This window comes from Dama dama, chromosome 11 (assembly GCF_033118175.1).
Source record: "Dama dama isolate Ldn47 chromosome 11, ASM3311817v1, whole genome shotgun sequence".
Taxonomy (NCBI): Eukaryota; Metazoa; Chordata; class Mammalia; order Artiodactyla; family Cervidae; genus Dama; species Dama dama.
The window spans coordinates 34,804,949-34,825,484 of record NC_083691.1 but is presented as its reverse complement, the minus strand read 5'-3'; the positions used below and the strand labels follow the sequence as shown (position 1 = coordinate 34,825,484).

Below are 20,536 nucleotides of genomic sequence, written 5' to 3'. Positions count from 1 at the left end.
TCACGGGGATTCTGAGTCTAAGAGCTCCTGGAGCGTTTTGAGGACTTGCTTTGGCTGGCCGGCAGCCAGGTCCTGCAGCCGGGAGCCCATCTGCTCCTGGAGGCTCCTGCACAGCCGGCAGACGGCCGTGCGGACGTTCCCGCTGTGCCCGGGCAGGGCGCCGCTCCCCGTCATGCTGCTCAGAAAGTGCCAGAGGACGGGAAGGACGTGGCGCTCCACGGCCTGAGGCTTCCGGGGGTAAACCGAGGCCACCAGCTCTGTCACACAGAAAAGAGGGACAGTTACTTGAGTCAGGCGCTCTCTCCCTCTCTCACTGCCTTCCCTTGGAAGGGGACACCAACTCTGTCCTCCAAAAGGCAGGCAACGCAGGGGTTCGACTGCCTGGGTCATTAGACACATGACCTAGGGCTCACAACTTGCTTCAGGACCCATGGAAATATTTTAAACTCTTTCAAAATCAGAAGGAAAAAAATTATGAAGATGTCTAACCTGCTTTATATTTGAGTTCATATCAACCAAACATAAAATATAATTTTAAACTTTTGGTTTGTTTGTTTATGGAGGAAGGGGTATGCAAAGGCAAAAGTGCTCAGAGCCTGTGACTGAGTAATTGGTCCCTGCAGCCCAGGGCAAAGGGAAGAGGCAGGCACATCTGGACTGCAATCCTCCCTCTGCTATTTATTAGCTGTGTGAGCTTGAGAAAGCCACCCAACCTGTCTGAGCCTATCCCCTAACCTGCAAAGTGAGGAAAAGAATTCTGAACCAAAGTCTTGAGATTGTTAGATAATAGATGCAGGTGAAGTGCCTGTGCAGGTACGCACGTGACAGAGTAGTTAGCCCTAGAAGTGCTTTAATCTGCATTACCACCTAGGAGAACTCACACAGAGAAAACTTGTTCTAGGGAGAAAGATCAGGATTCTCTCAAATGAAGCATTCTGGAAAATAAAACTGCCAGCAGGAGATAAGACCATCATGGCCTCCCTGGTGTCTCAATGCCAAACCTCATGACAAGCCCGGTAGTAACACGGGAGGCACAAACATACTTTGTAAACCATCAAGCTCTGCATGGATCCTCATTCAGAGTCATTCATTCCAGTGATGAACCCTCCAAATCTGGTTACCCCAGGCCCCCCGCCTTCTCTAAACCCTGGAAAACTCAGAGACAGGCTAAAACCTGCCAGCAAGCCCTCCATCATACAGAAAATGCCAGGGTTGCCCCCCAGTGTCAAGGCCATGTCAACGGGTACCCCACGCCGCTCCAGACAGGTTGCTACAGCCCTCAGCTTTGGTCGCATCAACCAAAGTGCATTCGTGCTAACAATGATTGCTTGACAATCAGCACACCCTGCGTGTCATTCTGCCAAAGGATAAGTGCTGGTGAAGGCAAACACTGCTGAGAAAAGCACTTGATTTATTTATGGGCAAAGAAACTGGAAGGTTTCCTGAGCTGAGACACACTTGGGAAACTAGCACTGCCTGAGCCTGAGCCCGGGGCTCAGAGGTTTCTATTGTGATTCCGTTTCTCTCTCACCTGAGAGACAGGACAGTTGTCTGTTTCACAGAGGAGGAAACCAACACTCGGGGGTCAAGAAGCTGGCCCAAGGCCCCACAGGTAACAAGGGCAGAGGGCAGAAGTCAAGCCCACCTTGACTCCAAAGCCCAGCCTCTTCCCACTCCTCGCTGCCCCAGATCTCTAGGAGTACCAAGTTTCAGAGGCTGGTCTGGAGTTTTATTTTTTAGAGAAACCCCCAATTTGTCCTTCCTTCATCCACTCAACTTCATCCAATCCCCCAGGATACTTTGTAGCTTGTGCCCCTCTGATTTCAGAGCCAGTCTGGGACAGTGGGGAACAGAGAGAATGGCCTGCCCCCTCCCCCCCTCAGCCCAGCCTGAGGCTTTCCTTGTGCCATCTCCTGTGGACTGTGTACCCTGACTTTCCGGCCATACCCTCAGGGTTCCTGCACCCCACACTAGGGGCCTCTTGGGGCACGCCCAGTAACACACAGCCCTCCAAAGTCAAGGAGGTCCTCATTCCTGGGAAGGCAGGATTGCACCCAGGGAGCCAACTCAGCCACGTTGACGTCATAACATGGGAACCAAGAAGTGAGAGTTACGTTCCCTGTGCTGGAAACAGGCTGAGAAGGGAGGGCACAGTTAACCGTGAAGCCACCTGGTCAGCCCCAAGGGCGGTGGGAGGGTAGGAGGAGCAAGGAGAGATGGGAGGAGCAACGGGAAATGGGAGGAGCAAGTGGTGGGGGAGGAGCAATGGAGGGGAGGAGCTAGGGGAAATGGGAGAAGCAAGTGGGGGGGAGGAGCAAGGGAAGGGAGGAGCTAGGGGAGGGGAAGCGGGAAGGGACCGGGGAGGAGCAAGGGGGAGGAGTCGGGGGCCTGCCAGAGGGAAGGAAAGGAAAACCAATCATCCGATTAAGCCCCTGTACTAGACAGCATATTAAACAGCAGAGAGATCACTTTGCCGACAGAGGTCCGGATAGTCAAAGCTATAGTTTTTCCAGTAGTCATGCATGGATGTGAGTGTCATGCTGGAGAAGGCTCTTGAGAGTCCCTTGGACAGCAAGGAGGTCAAATCAGTCAAGCCTAAAGGAAATCAACCCTGAATATTCATTGGAAGGACTAATGCTAAAGCTGAAGCTCCAATACTTTGGCCCCCTGATGTGAAGAACTGACTCACTGGAAAAGACCCTGATGCTGGGAAAGATTGAAGGCAAGAGGGGAAGGGGAAGACAGAGGACAAGATGGTTGGATGGTATCACTGACCCAATGGACATGAGTTTGAGCAAACTCCAGGAAATGACGAAGGACAGGGAAGCCTGGCGTGCTGCAGTTCATGGGGTCTCAAAGAGTCAGACACGACTGAGCTACTGAACAACAACAAATAACTCAAAGGTTTCCTAAATCTCCACTGAATCTCTCCTGAGAGCATAGAGGTGAAAACTGTCGGGACCATCCCAGTGCATAGCATATTTCCTACAAAAACTATCCCAGGAGCTGGGCCCAGGCAGGGCTCCCTGACCCCACCAAAGGGTGAAGGGCTCACTTCCCCCTAACCTGTCACACCTCACCCACTCCTCCTCCGCTGATGCCTCTCCCCTGCACTCTCTCCTCCAGCAGTGAGAGGCCTACACCCCAGCCCCAGAGAGCTCACTTCCACTCTCAATCCACATTCACTTGCCTGAGGGGAGCTGGGTGCCCCCCTAGCTAATAGCCCCAGCATCATGAGGAAAATGCCATTAAAGTCCAGCTTAAAAGGCAGCTGAAGTAATTAGCAGAAGATTTACTCCCCTGGTAAGCTGTGCTATTATTAGTCCATGCCTTGTGACAATTGAAATTTTCTTCCCTGTTCCTGACTGACATGGAGTTAATAGAAGAACTATGTAGAAACTCTTGTTTTTGAGCTCTCTTGGAAACAGATAGGTAATGTTTACAGTAAATGGATACCCACTCACCTCTGGGGCCCATAAAGTACCTGTACAATCAGAGAATGCTGATTTTGAGTAACAGAAAAGGGTTCATTGTCTGATACCCAAGGTGCTACATGACCCCATTCTCACTTCAGGGCCCCCTAACCTGACCCTGAAGCTGCACTGTAGCCCCCAGCCCGACCTCGCCCAGGCCATCTGCTTGAAGCAGGCCTGGCACCTGGACCGGAAGTAAGGGGCCACTCCAGGGGCCCTGGGAGGATTGAACCAGGGTGCAGAGACAAGACCAGGAGCAAGAGATGAGGGTGGGCAGAGGAGCAGGAATGATGCACTCAGGCAGGCAACACACACTGAGCACCCCTGGAATTATTTTTTAAAAGCAGTTTATTGGAACTTCCTTGGTGGTCCATGCTCCCAAGGCAGGGGGCCCAGGTTCAATTTCTGGTCAGGGAACTAGATCCCACATGCCACAACTACAGATCCTGCATGCCACAACTAAAAAAAGAAAAAATCCTGCCTGTCACAGGAAGAGTGAAGAAACTTCGTGCCCCAGCTAAGACCCAGCATAGCCCAGTAAATAATACATTTTTTTAAGCAAGCAGCTTATCACATTTTTTAAATGGTCTGTAGGATTATTTGATGATTTTTTCGTCTAAGATAAGTGGGTGGTTCAACTACATGCCAGGAAAGAAGAAGAGAGATGGGTTGGAAGGCTGGGTGCTCACCAGACAGACGTTCTGTGACATCAAGCACAGCGCGGCCACTCAGGAAGCGCACTCGTCCTGCAAACATTTGTAGAAGGCCAAGGTTGTCTGGAAGAGACGGAGAGTGTCAGAGGTCATGATGCCGAGGCCTGAGAACAGGCACCAGTTGTTCAGGACAAGGTACCCGCTGCACCTTCATAAGGAAGAGCCCCTTTGGGAAGCTGGATTAATTTTTCCAGGTTACAATGATGCCTGGAAAAATAGTGAATGTACATAGAGTGTTTGAGGAACAGTGAGTGGCCTATGACAGCTAGACTGGCGCACACATAGGCTCCATTTAGTCCCAGCAGATCTGGTTCATATTGTCTATGTTTCTTCAAAACTGCTGTGAGCTTTAGAGCAAAATAGGTAGGTAGGTAGATAGATAGATAGATAGACAGATACAGATGACTGATGATAGATGCATGATTGGTAAATGAGAGAGAGAGCAACATAACTAAATAATTGAGAGGTAGGTAGACAGATATGTATTATAGATGATAGATATAGATAATAGGTAGATGACAGACAAAGCATATGATAGATATAGATGATATTAATAGACAACAGACAGATGAATGATATAGAGAGAAAGATGGATGAATGGATACAGATGTGGATACAGAGTTATAGTTTTAGGGGAAACTGAGGCACTGGGCCATAAGCATAACTAGGATCAGAATTCAGAAATCATGTATCTCCTCAAAGCCCAAACTTGGGCTCTAACCAATAGAACATACCCATAGCCGGATAGTCAGTTATTTCCACACTGAACATTTACTGATATCCACTACATAACAGACATGGAACTAAGAACTAAATGAAACATGGTCCTCCTTCTGCTCCTCTTTTCCTTCAAGAGACTCCTTTGTCAAAGAGACAAATACTTGATCATGAACTCTTACAGAGAGTGGGAGGCTCCATGCTCATGTGAGCAAGAGCCTGGGGGTTCTGGAGCTACGGTGACCAACATGTCTCCATCTGCCCAGAACCTTCCCCATTTTAGCACTGAAAGCCCCGCATCCCTGGGAAACCATGATGGTTGGTCACCCTATCCTGAGCAGAAGCCCTGGCTGGTTCTGGTAGGATCAGAGGAGGGAATATGCAGGTTGGGGATGGTCGGGGGCGGGCACAAATGATCTTTCGGTAGTTTATTTATAACCTTCCTGTGCCCCTATACTCAGCACTCCAGTCATACCCATGGATGAAGCCTGGGGCCGGAGCGCTTCTCACTTTTAAAGGAGTGTTTATTAGAGATGGACCACTAATGATAAAGCCCCAGCAAATGGGCTGGGGGATGTTCTGGGGATAAAGAGACTCACTGAACTTCTTTGATTGTACTTCTAAAGTCAACTCCAGCCAGATCCCACAGCTACTGATTTCAGAAGCCGTTCCCTCTTCCCATTCTAGCTGACACCTCCTGGTTTTCCAAACTACTACACTTGAAGTCCTGTATCCTTCTCCAAAGATCTGCAAGATGAAGCAAGTGGCCCTTTACCTGAGAAAGGGGTGCTAACCCAGACAATACATAAGGCAAGAACGGACTCCTCTTACTCCTGGATTGCCCCCCCAAAATCTGAGGAGGTGCCCAGCACACACAGCTCCCAATATCTGCAATCACTGCAGGCACAGCAGAATTCCATGGGAAGCGAGCAAGGGCCAAAATGCATTCTTTAGGGATGTGGCTCTGGGAGGTGAGGTGCACCCAGCCAGGGTGTCCTATTTCAGGAGCTGACCATCTCAAGGCCAGATTTCTCTCCAGGAGACAGAGATTAGCAACCTGCCTCAGGAAGTTTTTCCAGGCATGCACCACCTTCTCTGAGCTCCTTCCATGCCTCAGCACGGAGCCTCAGCATCCCCAGAGATGGGCAATCAAAGCTTTGTTTTTCCCTTCAGGCAGCCATTCTAGCTAAGAGCTAACTTATGTTTCCCTTGCTTCCCTGCTGAGACCTGTAAGAAACACAGAGGAGAAAATATATACATGTACATCCTGTGCATCTCTGCAACTTGCAAAAGTTCCAGAGTCTAAAATAATTTGTTCGGGGAGACAAAAGAGATACCAGGTTCTAGAACATTTCAGTTAGCAAGAAGTGGTCTCAGGATGTCCTGGTAAAGCTATAAATGTGTAAGAATAGATTTTTGTATCAAGATCACCTGCATTATTGTTTCCAGGTGCTTTTGGTTGTCCCCCCACCCATGGCTAATGATAGCCATGAGCTCACCTCTGGGAACAAGGACTTCTCCCTCTTGCTCTCTCCCATCAACACTCAGTCCAGAACATTCTCTGGGTGCCACTAGACCTCCCTACTCCTGGCCACTGACATGACCTCCCAGAGCCTAAGAGAAGTGGAGATCTTGGGGAATGCTTGAAAATGCACAGCCAGTGGACATCTGTGCCAGCTCATGCTCCCATGGTGCCTGACACACAACAGATGCCCAATAAATTCTTATGGACAGCAAGGCAATGCTAAAGCAGACACACTAGCTTGGCCTAAACTGGTCTATGCACCCCAGATACCACCCCAAGTAGCTGCCTTTCTGCCTCTGACTACTTCCATAGTGACAGCTGACCTTTTCTGTCACTCCCAGGTTTACTGGGAGTCAGTAAAGGACAGTGGCTGAGGGGGTAGAGTGGGTCCAGATCACCTGGATCTGAACCCTGGCCCTTCCGTGTTTCACTGTGAGACATTGGACAAGTCACCCTCTCTAAACCTCAGTTTACCATCTATAAAATGGGGATGATATTAGTACTTTCCACACAGAGCTGCTTAGGATATGCAAATATAAGTTATTGTTGCTACGATTATTATGATTACCCTAAAATACTCTGAAAGCCCAGCAACTTTCATGAACCTCAGCAACCCTAATTGAACCCTCTTCAATGAAGAGGCTGGAATCTAACTTTCAAAAACTTAAAAATCCATGCTCAATTAGCCTAACCCAGGGTTTTCATAGGCTCCTTTTACGTACCACAAGAAGCCACACTGGCCGCGGTGCTACCCACACAAAGGGGCAAGCAAAGCCTTCACTATAGAGAAAGTAGCCATGGGCTGGAAAGCCAGTCATCTTGGCCTCCCTGAGCCTAGTCTCCCCTCTCCACAATGGGCTGAGGTCTAGCAGGCCTCACACCTGTCCCATTCAAGATGATTCCAAGGCTACCGGACCATGTCATCCCCAGGCTACTGGGAAGCCAGAGAAGAGCTTTTAAGAAAGCATTAAAAAAACATGGTATCACAGACAGTGGCAGCAAAGACACTGGAGTCAAACTGGGCTCCCAACAATAAGCACAAGACTCAGTAAGTTATGACGCCCCAGGTGGCTCAGTGGTAAAGAACCTGCCTGCCAAACAGGAGATGTGGGTTCAGTCCCTGGGCTGAGAAGATCCCCTGGAAAAGGAAATGGCAACCCACTCCAGCATTCCTGACTTGAAAATCCCATGGACAGAGGAGCTTGGGGGGCTAGAGTCCATGGACTTGCAAAGAGTCAGACACAATTTAGTGACTAAATCACCACCACCACCAGTAAGTTATGTCACACAGCTGAATTCTCTGTGGCCACTAAATCTACATCTGTTCATTGCAGGAAAACTGGGAATGATCCACTAAAACAGAAAAATCTAAGCTATGACATAGCATATGATGGAGCTGTTGAGAGTGACTCAGGTACATAATTATATGTAAATACTCATGCTCTGCTTTTTTAAAAACAGGATGCAAATTTCAATGTGTAATATTATCATGACACCGTACACAAATGTACACAGAAAAAAATACCTAACATGAAAAATGCTAACTGTCAGCAATGGTTTCTTTAAGGAGTCCAGACTGTAAGTTTTTTCCTTCCAAATGCTTCCATTTTTCTTTTGCTCAATAATTAATAAGTATGACTTTTACAGAGGTGGAAAGTAAACTTTATATTTTTAATAACGCTAACTGGAAAGACTACTTAACAGCGTGGGAAATTGAGTGGTATTAAGTGAAAGGAGCAAAGTCAAAACTATATTTACATTATTATTAATATTATGAAATTTGTATACATGCAGACAAAAAAAAACTGAAGATAAGAGAGACATTTTTAAGCAGTGGGTATATCAGAGGGACAACCTGGATGAATTTTATGTTTCATTAACAATACAGTGTTGGTCATATGATTTGTATAAAGTAATGAATTTAAAATCAGAGCAAAAGAGCAAAAGTAGATCTGATGCGGCCCTTGCTGAGCTTATCTGCTCCCTGCAGCAATGGCCAGGGGCTGCACTAAATAGTTTCTTTGGCGCTCAGTCTGACCAGGAGCCAGGTAAACTGTCAGCAGCCTAATGTTTTAATTAATGAAGTTTCCTCTGTAACTAGCTTCCCTGGTGGCTCAAACACTAAAGCGTCTGCCTACAATGCAGGAGACCCAGGTTCAATCCCTGGGTCGGAAAGATCTCCTGGAGAAGGAAATGGCAACCCACTCCAGTATTCTTGCCTGGAAAATCCCATGGACAGAGGAGCCTGGTAGGCTACAGTCCATGGGGTCTCAAAGAGTTGGACACACGACTGAGCAACTTCACTCACTCACTCACTTCTGTAACTATCCCAGTAACAGAGCCTAAAGACAGAGCCAGCCAGTCTTTGCTCAGGAACCACCTTGATCCCTGAAATAACTCTCTTGAAATCAGAAGGTCTTGGTGCTGAGTAGAAGAGATGACACTCCAGGCTCAGCCCCAGAGACGCCCTCAGGCAGGCAGTGACCAAGGGCAGAGGACAGGGAACAAGGCTCCCGACATATCTCCTTTTTCACTGTCCCCCAAAACAAACATGGGCAGAAATCCCACCTGCTCTGTCAGCCAGCACACCACTGGCCCACTCACCCCAGGGAAAAGTGAGATGGAAGAGATGTGGCGTCTGATGCCCAGACTATATCATCCGATTCTAGAAATAAGAGGTCGCCTAAAAAGACCAGTCTCCCAGTTTGGCTGTGCCAGCTGGACTTTATGCCAGAAGGGAGCCTGCCCCGGCTGTGTTTTTGACCCCCTTGAGCCCCACTGAGTAGGAAACAAACAGTAACATGCTGTAACTTTCCATACAATTATCTCATAGCGTTTCACAGCTCCTCTCCAGCCTGGAGGCCAGAGTCCCTCATGGGGCATGAAGAAGCCAGCTTGGGAGAAAGCTCCTGCTCAAAGGCCCCACGCCACTACCAGGAGGGGTTTCTGGGGGCTAAGGGTCAACTAGAGCTGCCGGGCTCAGCCTGGGTGATTCGGGAAAGAGGATGTACGCCTCCTCTCCTGTCACACCTGCCGCAGTCTCTACATCCACCACCCAGTCCCCCAGGACACTGGGAAGTTTTGTTTCTTGCATCCATTATTTTCTCTGCAGGGCAGGCATAGACCATTCCAGGCAGAAGAGGACTATTCTTTGGGAAAGCTTGGCAACTGAATCCTACCAGTTCTGACCTTCATGGATTGAGAAGTCAGCTCATTACTTCACAGTTAAGAACACTTCCAAAACCAAGCATTGCTGGTTAGGCTGGGAGGGCATGGCTCAAATGACCAGAAACCGAGACCCTGGGCTTGACCCTTGGGGAGCCACAGGAGCCTTGTGCCAGGGGGTCAGTGGGCTCCATCCATCCCTTTGAAGCCAACTCCATTCCATTCCAGCCTAGCACCGACCTTAAGATTAGAGAGGATGGCAGGGCCCCCCTCCCCTGCCTCCATTCTCCTTGCACCAAATCCTCTGGCTGATGGACAGAGGGAGCACTGTCAGCCATCCCCAAGGAGACCCTGTTCCAGGAGGAAAGGAGAACCATAGACATCTTCCTGGATGCTGCAACCTGCCTCATGGTGGGTCAGATCATGAAAGCAGGCCATCCCTAGGCTCCCTTTTCTGGGTGTCCAGCCCAGGTAGGTACAGCAGGGCCCAAGTAGGGGAGACTTGAGCCTTGTGACTGAGTGAGACATCAGATTCTGTAGCTCAAAGTTCAGGTGCTCCGGTGTGCTCATGGAGGCCAACTCAATGGCAAAAAAGGGGAAACTAAAATCCCTGGATGGGGAAGAGTTAAAAGCTCCTCTCCCCAGACAAGGGTGCTCAGCCTCTTCAAATAGCTAAATCCTATTTTGCTTGGTGCTGGTTTTCCCAATAAATCTAGGGCCCACGGTGATTTACCAAGAGCCTTGGTTATTGGCAACAGCAATCTCACTTACCCAGAGCAGTGCAGAGAACAAGCTGTAATTTAGAGCTGGATTTATTTTGTTTGTTCTACAGCAACAAACTCAGCAAATCATAAATTCCCTCTGAGATGAAGAGAGGAAATTGACAATATTTATGATCTCGAGAGGCGGAGAAGGGCCTGACCAGGCCTTTAATTTGTAACTGAAACTTCTCCTGGAGGCTCCAGCCAAGGACACAGCTGGTGTCCCAGCCCCAGGGAGCTGGGCTCAGGCCTGGGTGCGGGATGGGGAGGAGGGGTGGGTGAGCCAGGCGATGTTTCCAGCCGCACCATGGGGATGGATGCTCTGTGCATTCTGAGGCAGCTCATGGCTCTGTGCTCATCGGAACATATAGCAACAGAGCCAACAGTGGTTCTCAGATCACACGCTTCCTCATATCAAGGCAAGACTAGTTTGTGAGAGACTACAGGTCTGGACACGAGTCTATCATTTACTACGTTCTCACATACCTGAGGTTTTGAACTTGCACTTCAGTCTGTGTACTAGATACACCAAATATGACCATCTAATCATCTAGCAAAGGAATGGATAACAGAAGGTCATATACACACTGCTATATTCAAAATGGATAACCAGCGACAAAATGGATAGCCACAGGGAACTCTACTCAATGTTATGTGCCAACGTGGATGGGAGGGAGGTTTGAGGGAGAATGGATACATGTATGTGTATGGCTGAATCCCTTCACTGCTTACCTGAAACTACCACAACATTGTCAATCAGCTGTGCATGCATGCGTGCTAAGTCATTTTAGTCATGTCCGACTCTGTAGCCCGTCAGGCTCCTCTGTCCATGGATTCTCCAGGCAAGAATACTGGAGTGGGTTGCCATGCCCTCCTTCAGGGGATCTTCCCAACCCAGGGATCGAACCCGTGTCTCATGTCTCCTGCACTGGCAGGCAGGTTCTTTACCACTGGCACCACCTGGGAAGCCTGGTTAATCTGCTTGACTCAAAAAAAAAAAAAATATATATATATATATATATATATATATGTGTGTATATATATATATAAACAGTATAATGTCTGAAAAAAGAAAGAAATAGATGCACCAAAATTTCCACCTAATGTTCCAGAACCAAGATGTGATCCTGCAAAGCTCATAAGGGACAGAGGAGCTGCTGTCTTTCCTCATGTCTCTCCCTTGGCTTCCACCTTTTCATTCTTTTCATTCTGCCCCAATCTCCCAGTCCACTGTCATGCTCCACTCCTCACCTCAAATCACTGTAAAGGCAGTTCTCATTCATTCCACACTCAAAAAGTCAAAGGGATCCCAACCTGACTCCTATATCAGACAGTCAAGGTGGTCACCTTTGCCCTTTCCAACAGGCTTGCCCTCCTATCTCTCCAGCATCCTGCCTGGTTCCAAAACCACATCCCCTACTACTATTTCTACAACTAAAAAAAAGTTAACAACCCTTCTAAATCCTTCTCAGTGATCCTCATCTGTTTTTCCATCAGTGCCTCAGTGGCTCATTTGCTTGGCACTGTGTGACCCAGGGTGAGTTATTTTCATCGTGTACCACAAGGAAGAAGGACTAGGTTGTCTCCACTTCTACCAGATGGACTTGACATGGAAAAGCCTGCCAATAAAGAACGTGGGAGGCCTGGGCTGCCCACCCATGCCCTGTGCAGCCTCAGGATATATTGGGTTGGCCAAAAAGGTAATTTGGGGTTTCCCATAAGACGTTACAGAAAATTCCAAATGAACTTTTTGGCCAGTTCAGTGTTTGGCCTGACAGCCAATCAATGCCTTTCACTGCTCTGCTGATTCCAAAGGAGGGAAAGTGGGAATGTCCATCCTAAGTTTAACAGAGGGGCCAAGGAGGGAGCCAGCCACCTAACAGAGCCCAACAGGGGCTCAGAGTAGGCTCACCTAGACTCTCAACCATTGCATCCAGTGCCGTCGCCGCAGCCGCGTAAATTCCTGCATTCTTGGAGTTGAGGTTGTCTGCTACAGCGATAATGATGGAGAGCAGCATGGGCTGTAAGCTTTCTCTCAGGAGGGGGATCATCTTGGCGAGGGACTCCAGCGCCCACTGGTTCACCTTCTTGTTGGAATCCTGAAGCCTTGGGGTGAAAGCATCAAAGACCTATTGAGGGAACAGAAACCAAGAGCCCATGGGAACACAGGCTGGGCAGGAGTCCTACAGCCCAACCAGCTGCCCTCTGCAGGGACTCTTCCTCCCTGATGGGGACCATCCAGCCTATGTCAGAGTATTTCCAGTGATGAAGAGCTCACCTCTCAAAGGGGGAGGCGACAAGGAGGAAGGACTGTATACTGAGTACTCGCTGGGAACAAAGGGCATAGAGCATCTTGTTAGGTACTCTGCACTCACTCATGGAGTAATCTTAATGACCCATGAAGCACAGGTTCTCATCCTCAGTTTACCATTAAAAAACAAAACAAAAACTGAGGCTGAGAGAGGTTAAATGATTTGCCCAGATCACACAGCTAGTAAGAAACTTCAAGCTTGTGTCTTAACGACTCTGCTATGTGGCTTGAGTGTTAGCAGCCTCACTTCTGGAAGAAGCAGGCATCTGCCCTCATTTCCAGACTGTGAGACCTGTGCTTTCTCTGAACCCACCCATCCAGCCATCCTGGCCCAGGTGCCTGGTCAACCACATGTTCTACCCCCAAACCTCATGTGCATAGCAGGATTGGGGGCAGCCCTTAGCCATGGCAACCTCCATCTCCACCCTCCTCCCTATAAATCTGCTGGGAGGATGAAAAATGCCCAAGACTTCTCTGAGTGGTCCCAAGGTGCCCAACAGGAAGCAATGCCCTGTCCTCTTGGCCATTTCCAGATAATCTTATGTTATTACCATGGAAACTGGAAAGCAAGTGTTTGTCAGGCTCCCTTTACCCTGGAGGGTCTGGCACAATGTCCAACCCTCTCCCGAGTTTTCCAGATTGAAGTTGCACCTACTGGGGTGAGAGACAGGACAGGTGTGGGGTGGCACTCACCTGGACCAGGTTGGCAATGATGAGCTCTGGTTTGGCCCTGCAGTGCTCAACGAGCCGCCCCACACCTTCCATCCGAGACTGGTACTCCTTGGCCTCCAGCAGCCGCGTCAGCTCCCGTAGCTGTTCCACCATCTCCAAGCCACCCCGTATGGAGGAGCGCAGCCCCACCAGCCATGGGCCATTGGAGCTGAGCCTGCGTGGAACAAGCGTCTGACCTGGGCAGCCCCAGGGAATGAACATACATCTTGTCCCGTGCATAGCCCCCAAAGACAGATGGGGCTGAAACCAGAGTTTCACCTGCAGCTTAGTCCACTTGAGCCTCCCCTCCACCCACTGCTTGGGGCCACAGGCCTTGGGAACTCTGGAAGTGCCTTTTCCTTAGGAGGGTGCCAATTGGGTGCCTAGGGTTCTGTCCCCTTATCAGCGGGCAGGGCTCTCTCTTCTTGTTTGTTTGTTGTTTTTTTTTTCCCCTCTTTTCAGAAGGTAAGTTAGGAATGGGGTTAGGGTCCCTGGAGTGAGGGTGGAAATCCATAGAAGGACAACAGACACACTTTAATCTAAGAGTTGGGCTTCCTCCAACTCTTAGATTCCTCCAGGCTCCTGCCAGGAGCCTGCACCCTGACCCCTGGTCATCTAGGCTCTGCTCACATCCTCTGGGAAGAGGGAAATGTTAAGAAGCCCTGTTGTCTTAACATTTGTCTTAACATCACAGGCCCATCACATTCCCCTGGTCTGTTCCAGCCAACAGGAGAGCCTCTTCACACAGAACTCCTATCCCCCACCCCCAGTGCTCACCTGGGTCTCTGAGTTCTGCCCTATACCTGGGTCCCACCCAGTAGAGCCCAACATCATTCATTCTGACAGTCATCCCTATACCTTGCCTAACTGTGTGCCAAGAGCTCTGCTGGACACTGAGAGCAATGAGATGAGAGGCATGGTCTTTGCCCAAGGAGCTCATGGACCAAAGGGAGGTGAAGGATTGAAGGCCGGGGCAACCTGTCCACCTAGGGGACATGGGGGCAGAGGGGAAGAGAGACCTTCTGGCGGAAGGTCACGGTGGGGAGGGGGTCACATCTTATAGAATAAATAGGCATGTTCCAGGTGCAGATGACACTGCATAGGCAGAGGCACAGGAAAGAGAGAACTCGGAGGGCCGGGCACCTGAGGTCTGGCTGAGAGCAGGAACTTAATATAGGAGAGGTGGAGGGGGCTTCCCCTGGGGATCCAGCTAAGGAGTCCAGATGTTCTCCCGCAGAAGGAGTTTAGTTTCAGGCGCAGGAGTGACAGTCAGATTCCTGTTGGGTTTCTAACTCCTCCTGATGCCCATTCTCTCATCCCTGGGCCTATTCCTTCTCACCTGCCTTGACTCTACCTCTGCCCCTAAATTAGTCCCAGGATGGCCACTCTGATGGCAAAAGGTGCTCTAAGTGGATGGAGAAACCCTGAGTTCACATGCAGCCTGACCCCATCCCCCTTAAACAGCAGCTACACGGCTGAGACTGCAGGAATCCATCTCTACCGGCAGATGCTCCGTAGCCCACGATTTGCCCTCCCCGAGATGTGGGTGGGGGAACCCTCCCCATAAACTCACCCATGAGTCCTGCCGACCAAGTAGGGCTCAGTTGCAGCCCAAATGCATACCCCTCCCCTCCCAGGGCCACTGCAGGCCCCAGGCCAAGCAGAATGTCATGGTCAGCAGTCTTGGAAGGGGAGCCCGAGGGAGACAAGAGCTACTGTACCCGTCCTGGCCAGGCAGTCCGTTCTCATACACCATCAGACTTCTTGACACCTTGCGGTCTTTGGCAGATGGAATTTCATTACCACCTTCTAGTCCCTTGAGAAATACACACACACACACACACACACACACACACACACACAACATGAGCTGAAAAGGGTGACCTTCTGGGGAACTGCCAAATGTTCCAGTCTAGACCGAAACGAGAGGAATAACCCCTTCCACCCAGGAGAGCTTGGGAGGGCCCTGGGGAGCCTTCCAGGGGTCAAGATCCCCACTTAGAAGATGAAGGCAAGAAAACCTAGGCAGGTACCAGGAACACAGGCAGTGAGAGGCAGAACCAGGTTTGAGCACCAGGAAGGAAATTCTACCCATCAGGCATCATGGATGAAATGAAAGCCTCTAGAGTGCATGACCCCTTCCCCTGACCCAAGTGAGGGTTGCAGGCTGCCAGGCTCAGCCCTGATCCCCACCCCAGACCAGCTCACACCTTGCCGGCTGCCAACTCACCTGCTGTTTAATAGCTGTCATGACCTTCTGTAAGTCATGGGATGGGAGGGACTGCTTCAGAAATGCATCAAACTTTGTGTTTGACATCAAGATATTCACCATCTTCCGGCCGTAAAACCTGCCATCGGAGAGAGAGCAGGATGAAACAACAGCCACAGGAATGCAATATAAATTTGCTTTACAGTTTTGCATAATTTTTCTAATTATAGTAAGAGAATTTTTAATACTTTTTCTAATCATGACAGTAATCCCAACTCAGAACAAACACTGACCATAATCCCATTACCAGGAGAAAACCACTAGTCAATTTTTATATTATTTTATTATAGTCATTTTTCTATGCATATATATTTTTAGTTGATATCAGAATGTATATACAATTTTTACCCAGCTTTTTAATGGCTAAATAATATTCTGTTGGATGGCTATACCAAAGTGTATTAACTTTTTTCCTAGCATGAGACATTTAGAAGTCTGAGAAAGGGTATGGTGGGGCAATCTAGGAGGGAGGGGTCAACTCTACCTGATAAATAGTGGTGGTAGTGGGGGACCTTGGGTTGGGACTCAAACGATGAGTGAATGTGTGCTCAGTTGCTCACTCAGTCGCTTCCGACTCTTTGCAACCCCATGGACTGTAGCCTGCCAGGCTCCTCTGTCCATGGAATTTTCCAAGCAAGAATACTGGAGTAAGTTGCCATTTCCTACTCCAGGGGGTTTTCCCAACCTAGGGGTTGAACCCGCATCTTCGGCATCTCCTGCATCGGCGGGCAGATTCTTTACCCCTGCGCCACCTGGGAAGCCATAAAAAATGAGTAGGAGTTCACAAATGGGATGAGATTAAGAAGGAAGTGGAGAAGGGAGGACGCCACATAAGACTGTCTGATAGATCTGCAAGTGTGTGGTTGGAGAATAGCAGGCAGAGACTGGACCCAGGAAGAGAATAGGATAGAGAAGAAGGAAGGTAAGACCCAGTTTAGGGAGATGTGAAGGAACTGGGCTTTAGCCTGCAGGTGATAGGAAGCTGAGGAATGATCAGATTTCCACTAAAATCAAAATGTCTCGCGACTTCCTTGGTGGTGCCGTGGAAAGGAACCCTCCTGCCAATGCAGGGGACAGGGGTTCAATCTCTGGTCTAGAAAGACCCTACAGGCCGAGGGAAACTAAGCCGGTGTACCACAACTACTGAGCCGGCGCTGGAGGGCCCGAGAGCTGCAACTGCTAAGCTTGTGTGCCTAGAGCCTGTGCTCCGCAACAAGAGAAGCCACTGCAGTGAGGAACCTGCACATCACAATGAAGAGGAAGCCTCACTCGTTGCAACTAGAGAAAGCCCATACAAGTAACGAAGACCCCAGCACAGGCAAAAATAAATATATAAACAATTTTTTTAAATGTCTCAGGCAGCAGTGTGGAGGATGGATCTTCGGGGACCAGGCTGGGGTCCCGGAGACCTGTTAGGAGGCCACTATAATATCCAGGCAAGAGATGCTAAGGCCTGACATAGCCAGGAGGGTGGGGTAAAGTAAGGATGATCAGATTCAAGAGCTGCTAAAGAAGATGAAATTGAAGGGTCTGGCAGCTGATTGGAGGTGGAGCCTGAAGCATCCAGAATTATCATAGTCACTCAATCTAAAACTTCATTAATTGTAAAAATGCACCATTAATTTATTTCCGAAAGAAAAACAGAAAAAGAAGACACTTGGAATTTCCACTGCCTTCAGTGACATGGCCCCGTGTGTGAAAGCCATCCATCCTTCTACATGCTATCTCAGAAACAGAAGTAATGCTTCTTATGGGGACTGCCTTCCTTCCTTAGGTCAGGTAAAGTACTTGATGGTTACTTTGTAAGAAACTGTGGAATCTGGGTCTTTCCTTCAATGATGAATGTCTGTATTAATATCAAATTTATGCCCCAACACTCTATTTCCATGCCTTTTCTCATACACAATAACTCTTCATTTCAATGCCAAAACTAGTGTAATATTTCTAAAGACATTTTAAACAACGATTAAACTCAGCAGTTCTCCACAGTGACTTCTTAAAATAAATATAAAAGGCTAACCAGCAAACAAAGTCTCATAATATAGTTCCTACAACACAAATAGTAATTCAAAGGTTTATATGATGAGCAACGAGGATCAAGTTTGCAATTGTGTAGATAGTAAAACTTAAGTCTTAATTGCTGCCTGGCCAACAACAGCTGTGAGATGCCTAGGATTCTAAGATATTAAAATGTGGAGGGAAAATGAAGTATAACTTCCCCATTTTTAATCTTAGATGACTCAGTAAATAATAGTGACTTTTAATAAGAGAGGGAACACAGCCAGAGAAGCCACCTTCGGGAGAAGGCAGTGAATTCATTTAGGATGACAGTGGGACATCCCGGTGATGGGTCCTGGGGAGGCATCAGAGAAATGGACAGATGCTCAGAGAAGGAGCCGCCTGGAGGGAGACACAGCGGAGCATCAGAGTTTTGCTATGACTGGAGCCACGGGAAGTAATGGTGCCACTCAAAGAAAGCTGCAAGGCGGGGATGAGGACTGAAGACAGTCCTGAAGCCATGGGCATCCGGGTGCGGCAGGAGGTGGGGGAGAAAGACACAGAGGAAGGACGAGAACCAGGGAGTGTGGTGCCATGGAAACCAGAAGCATAGGGTTCCAAGAAAGAAGATGAAGTGCACTCAATGCCATCCAGTGTGAGAGAGAGGTCGGTGAGGGGTTTAGATCTGGAGAGGTATTAGATCTTAACCGTCCCTTCCCCTACCCATGATGAAGAACAAACCAATCAAACCTATTCAATACTTTCCTCACAATATTCCTCCCTTCAGTGGATGGCCCTTTCACTCACCCCACAGTTCATCTGAAAACCTAAGTCTCATCTCTGATTCCTCTTTGAAACCCTCACCACCAACCTGCTATCAGCTCTGCCTTCAAAATACACCCCCAATCAACCCCCTCCCCCTTCTGCAGCCTCCAACACGACTTGCCCAGATTCTGGGGTAGCCATCCATACAGCATCCCACCTGCATCCTGACTCCTCTCCCCAACTATCAATCCTCCAGAGAAACTTTTTTTAAAAAATGCAAAAGACTAGCAAAGATATCAAAAAGCACCCAAATGCATTAGCAATCAGGGAGGGAGGAAAAGAAGCAATAGTGAGCTAGCACTTCTATCCACTAGTTGGGTAAAAATGTGAAATCCAGAAATTGCAAGGTTGTGAGGATGTAGGCACCTCAGGGGCAGGGTAGGGAGGACCTCCCTGGTAGCTCAGACAGTAAAGAATCTGTCTGCAACGTAGGAGACCTGGGTTCAATCCTGGGTTAGGAAGATTCCCTGGAGAAGGGAAGGGCAACCCACTCCAGTATTCTTGCCTGGAGAATGGACCGAGGAGCCTGGAAGGCTGCAGTCCATGGGGTTGCAATCCTGAGGTGCAGTCCTGTGGGAGGGCATGGGGAGGTAGCATGCGTGCGGTGCTGCCTTCCCGGGTGCACTCTGGGACAGCCCATGTGAATGCACCACCTGGGACACAACACAGAACACAGTGTGGAGCTGTAGCAGGAATGGTGGGGGATCCAGATATAACACGTCATGATCTGAGAAGTATGATAAATTATCCCAACTCCAGCTTTTAAGGACTCTCACCAAATCCCCAACCCCTGACCATGAGGCCCTTCCCAGCCTGGCCTTGCCTCCTCCCCATCACTGCCCACCACTCCCCTCGTTCACTGTGCTCCACCAAGCTTTGCCTTCTCATCATTCAATACCCAACTTAGCCCATCCCAGGGGATGTACCACCTTCCTTTGCTGGGACTCTTGCACCCCAAATCCTCAAAGAGCTGGGCCTTACTAGCCAATCAGTTCTCAACTCAAATATCAATCTTTAGTGAGATCTCCCTCGACCCTCAACCTAAAGTAGTCCCTACCTTGTCCTCCCTTACGTTTTTGTTTTGCCCCTTATCTGTGTCTAAAAGTGTCATAATTATTTACTTGTTTATTATGCAACTAGGAGGTAGGATCCAAGACAACAGGGGTCTAACTTTTCCTGTTCACACCTGTGCTAATAGTAATGAACAGAATGCACATCACATATCTCCTAAACAAAATGAATGAATGGATAGCTTTATAGGGAATGGAGCTGGACCAGGACAGAAACTAGAGCAAGATTGCAATGGCTAGAGGGGAAGTGAAAGGTGAGGGATGGGAGGCAGATGGTAGGATTGCAATGGCTAGAGAGGGAGTTAAAGGTGAGAGATGGGAGGTAGAGGGTAGTGACCATCCCTGAGCGGTCCTGGCTCTGGCTGTGGTGGTGTGGAGAGGTGGGATGACAGCTGTAAGGAAATGACACAACTTTGTCCATCAACTGTCCCTCCCCATGGCCCTGGGGAAGCTAAGCTGCATGGACAGGACCCTCAGGGGTGGCTGATGGCCTTGTCTGCTCTGGGCTGGCCAGGTCAGCCATCCCCCAGGCCCTGCATTACCTGGTGTCCTGGTTGGAGTCCTGGGCCAGTCTCACCAGGTTGTGCACCAGCATATCTGTGCTGTCTCTGGTGCCTGAGAGAAGCTTCTCGGCGCCTATCTGCTCCAGGACGACCGACAGGTGCTCGGCAGTGCATTTCCGGACTAAGGGGTTTCGGTGGCTGAAAGGAAACCCAGTCATGGGCAAGGGCTCAGTCAAGGAATGGGGTTTGGGCAGGAGGGGCGTCCTCAGACTGCCACACATGGACCAACAGTTGTGCCTCCGTGTTTCATGCCACAGTGGGCTCCCAATTTTGTCCCTCCATGGCTCAGGGGAATCTTCAAGGAAGAGCAGTCCCTTCCTGACAGTGGAACTGAGGATGGACTAGGGTGAACATGAAGCCACGTGACGTCCCCAGGCCCACCGCGTGCCCACCATCCCTGTGCCTTCCTGAGCTCATGTCCTGCCTTTGCCTAAA

At 49.2% G+C, this 20,536-nt stretch overlaps 1 protein-coding gene across 3 annotated transcripts in view; it reads right to left on the bottom strand.

The window, feature by feature from the left end:
• TOGARAM2 (TOG array regulator of axonemal microtubules 2) overlaps nt 1-20,536 on the bottom strand; it is a 42,131-nt gene continuing 21,595 nt past the window's right edge. For all 3 annotated transcript variants that reach the window (XM_061156231.1, XM_061156232.1, XM_061156233.1), the window contains 7 exons: nt 20,081-20,239; nt 15,607-15,724; nt 15,098-15,192; nt 13,359-13,551; nt 12,267-12,483; nt 4,163-4,249; nt 1-257 (listed from right to left, as the gene is read on the bottom strand). In XM_061156231.1, the coding sequence (XP_061012214.1) occupies nt 1-257; nt 4,163-4,249; nt 12,267-12,483; nt 13,359-13,551; nt 15,098-15,192; nt 15,607-15,724; nt 20,081-20,239 (1,126 nt within the window). The remainder of the gene's footprint in view (nt 258-4,162; nt 4,250-12,266; nt 12,484-13,358; nt 13,552-15,097; nt 15,193-15,606; nt 15,725-20,080; nt 20,240-20,536) is intronic.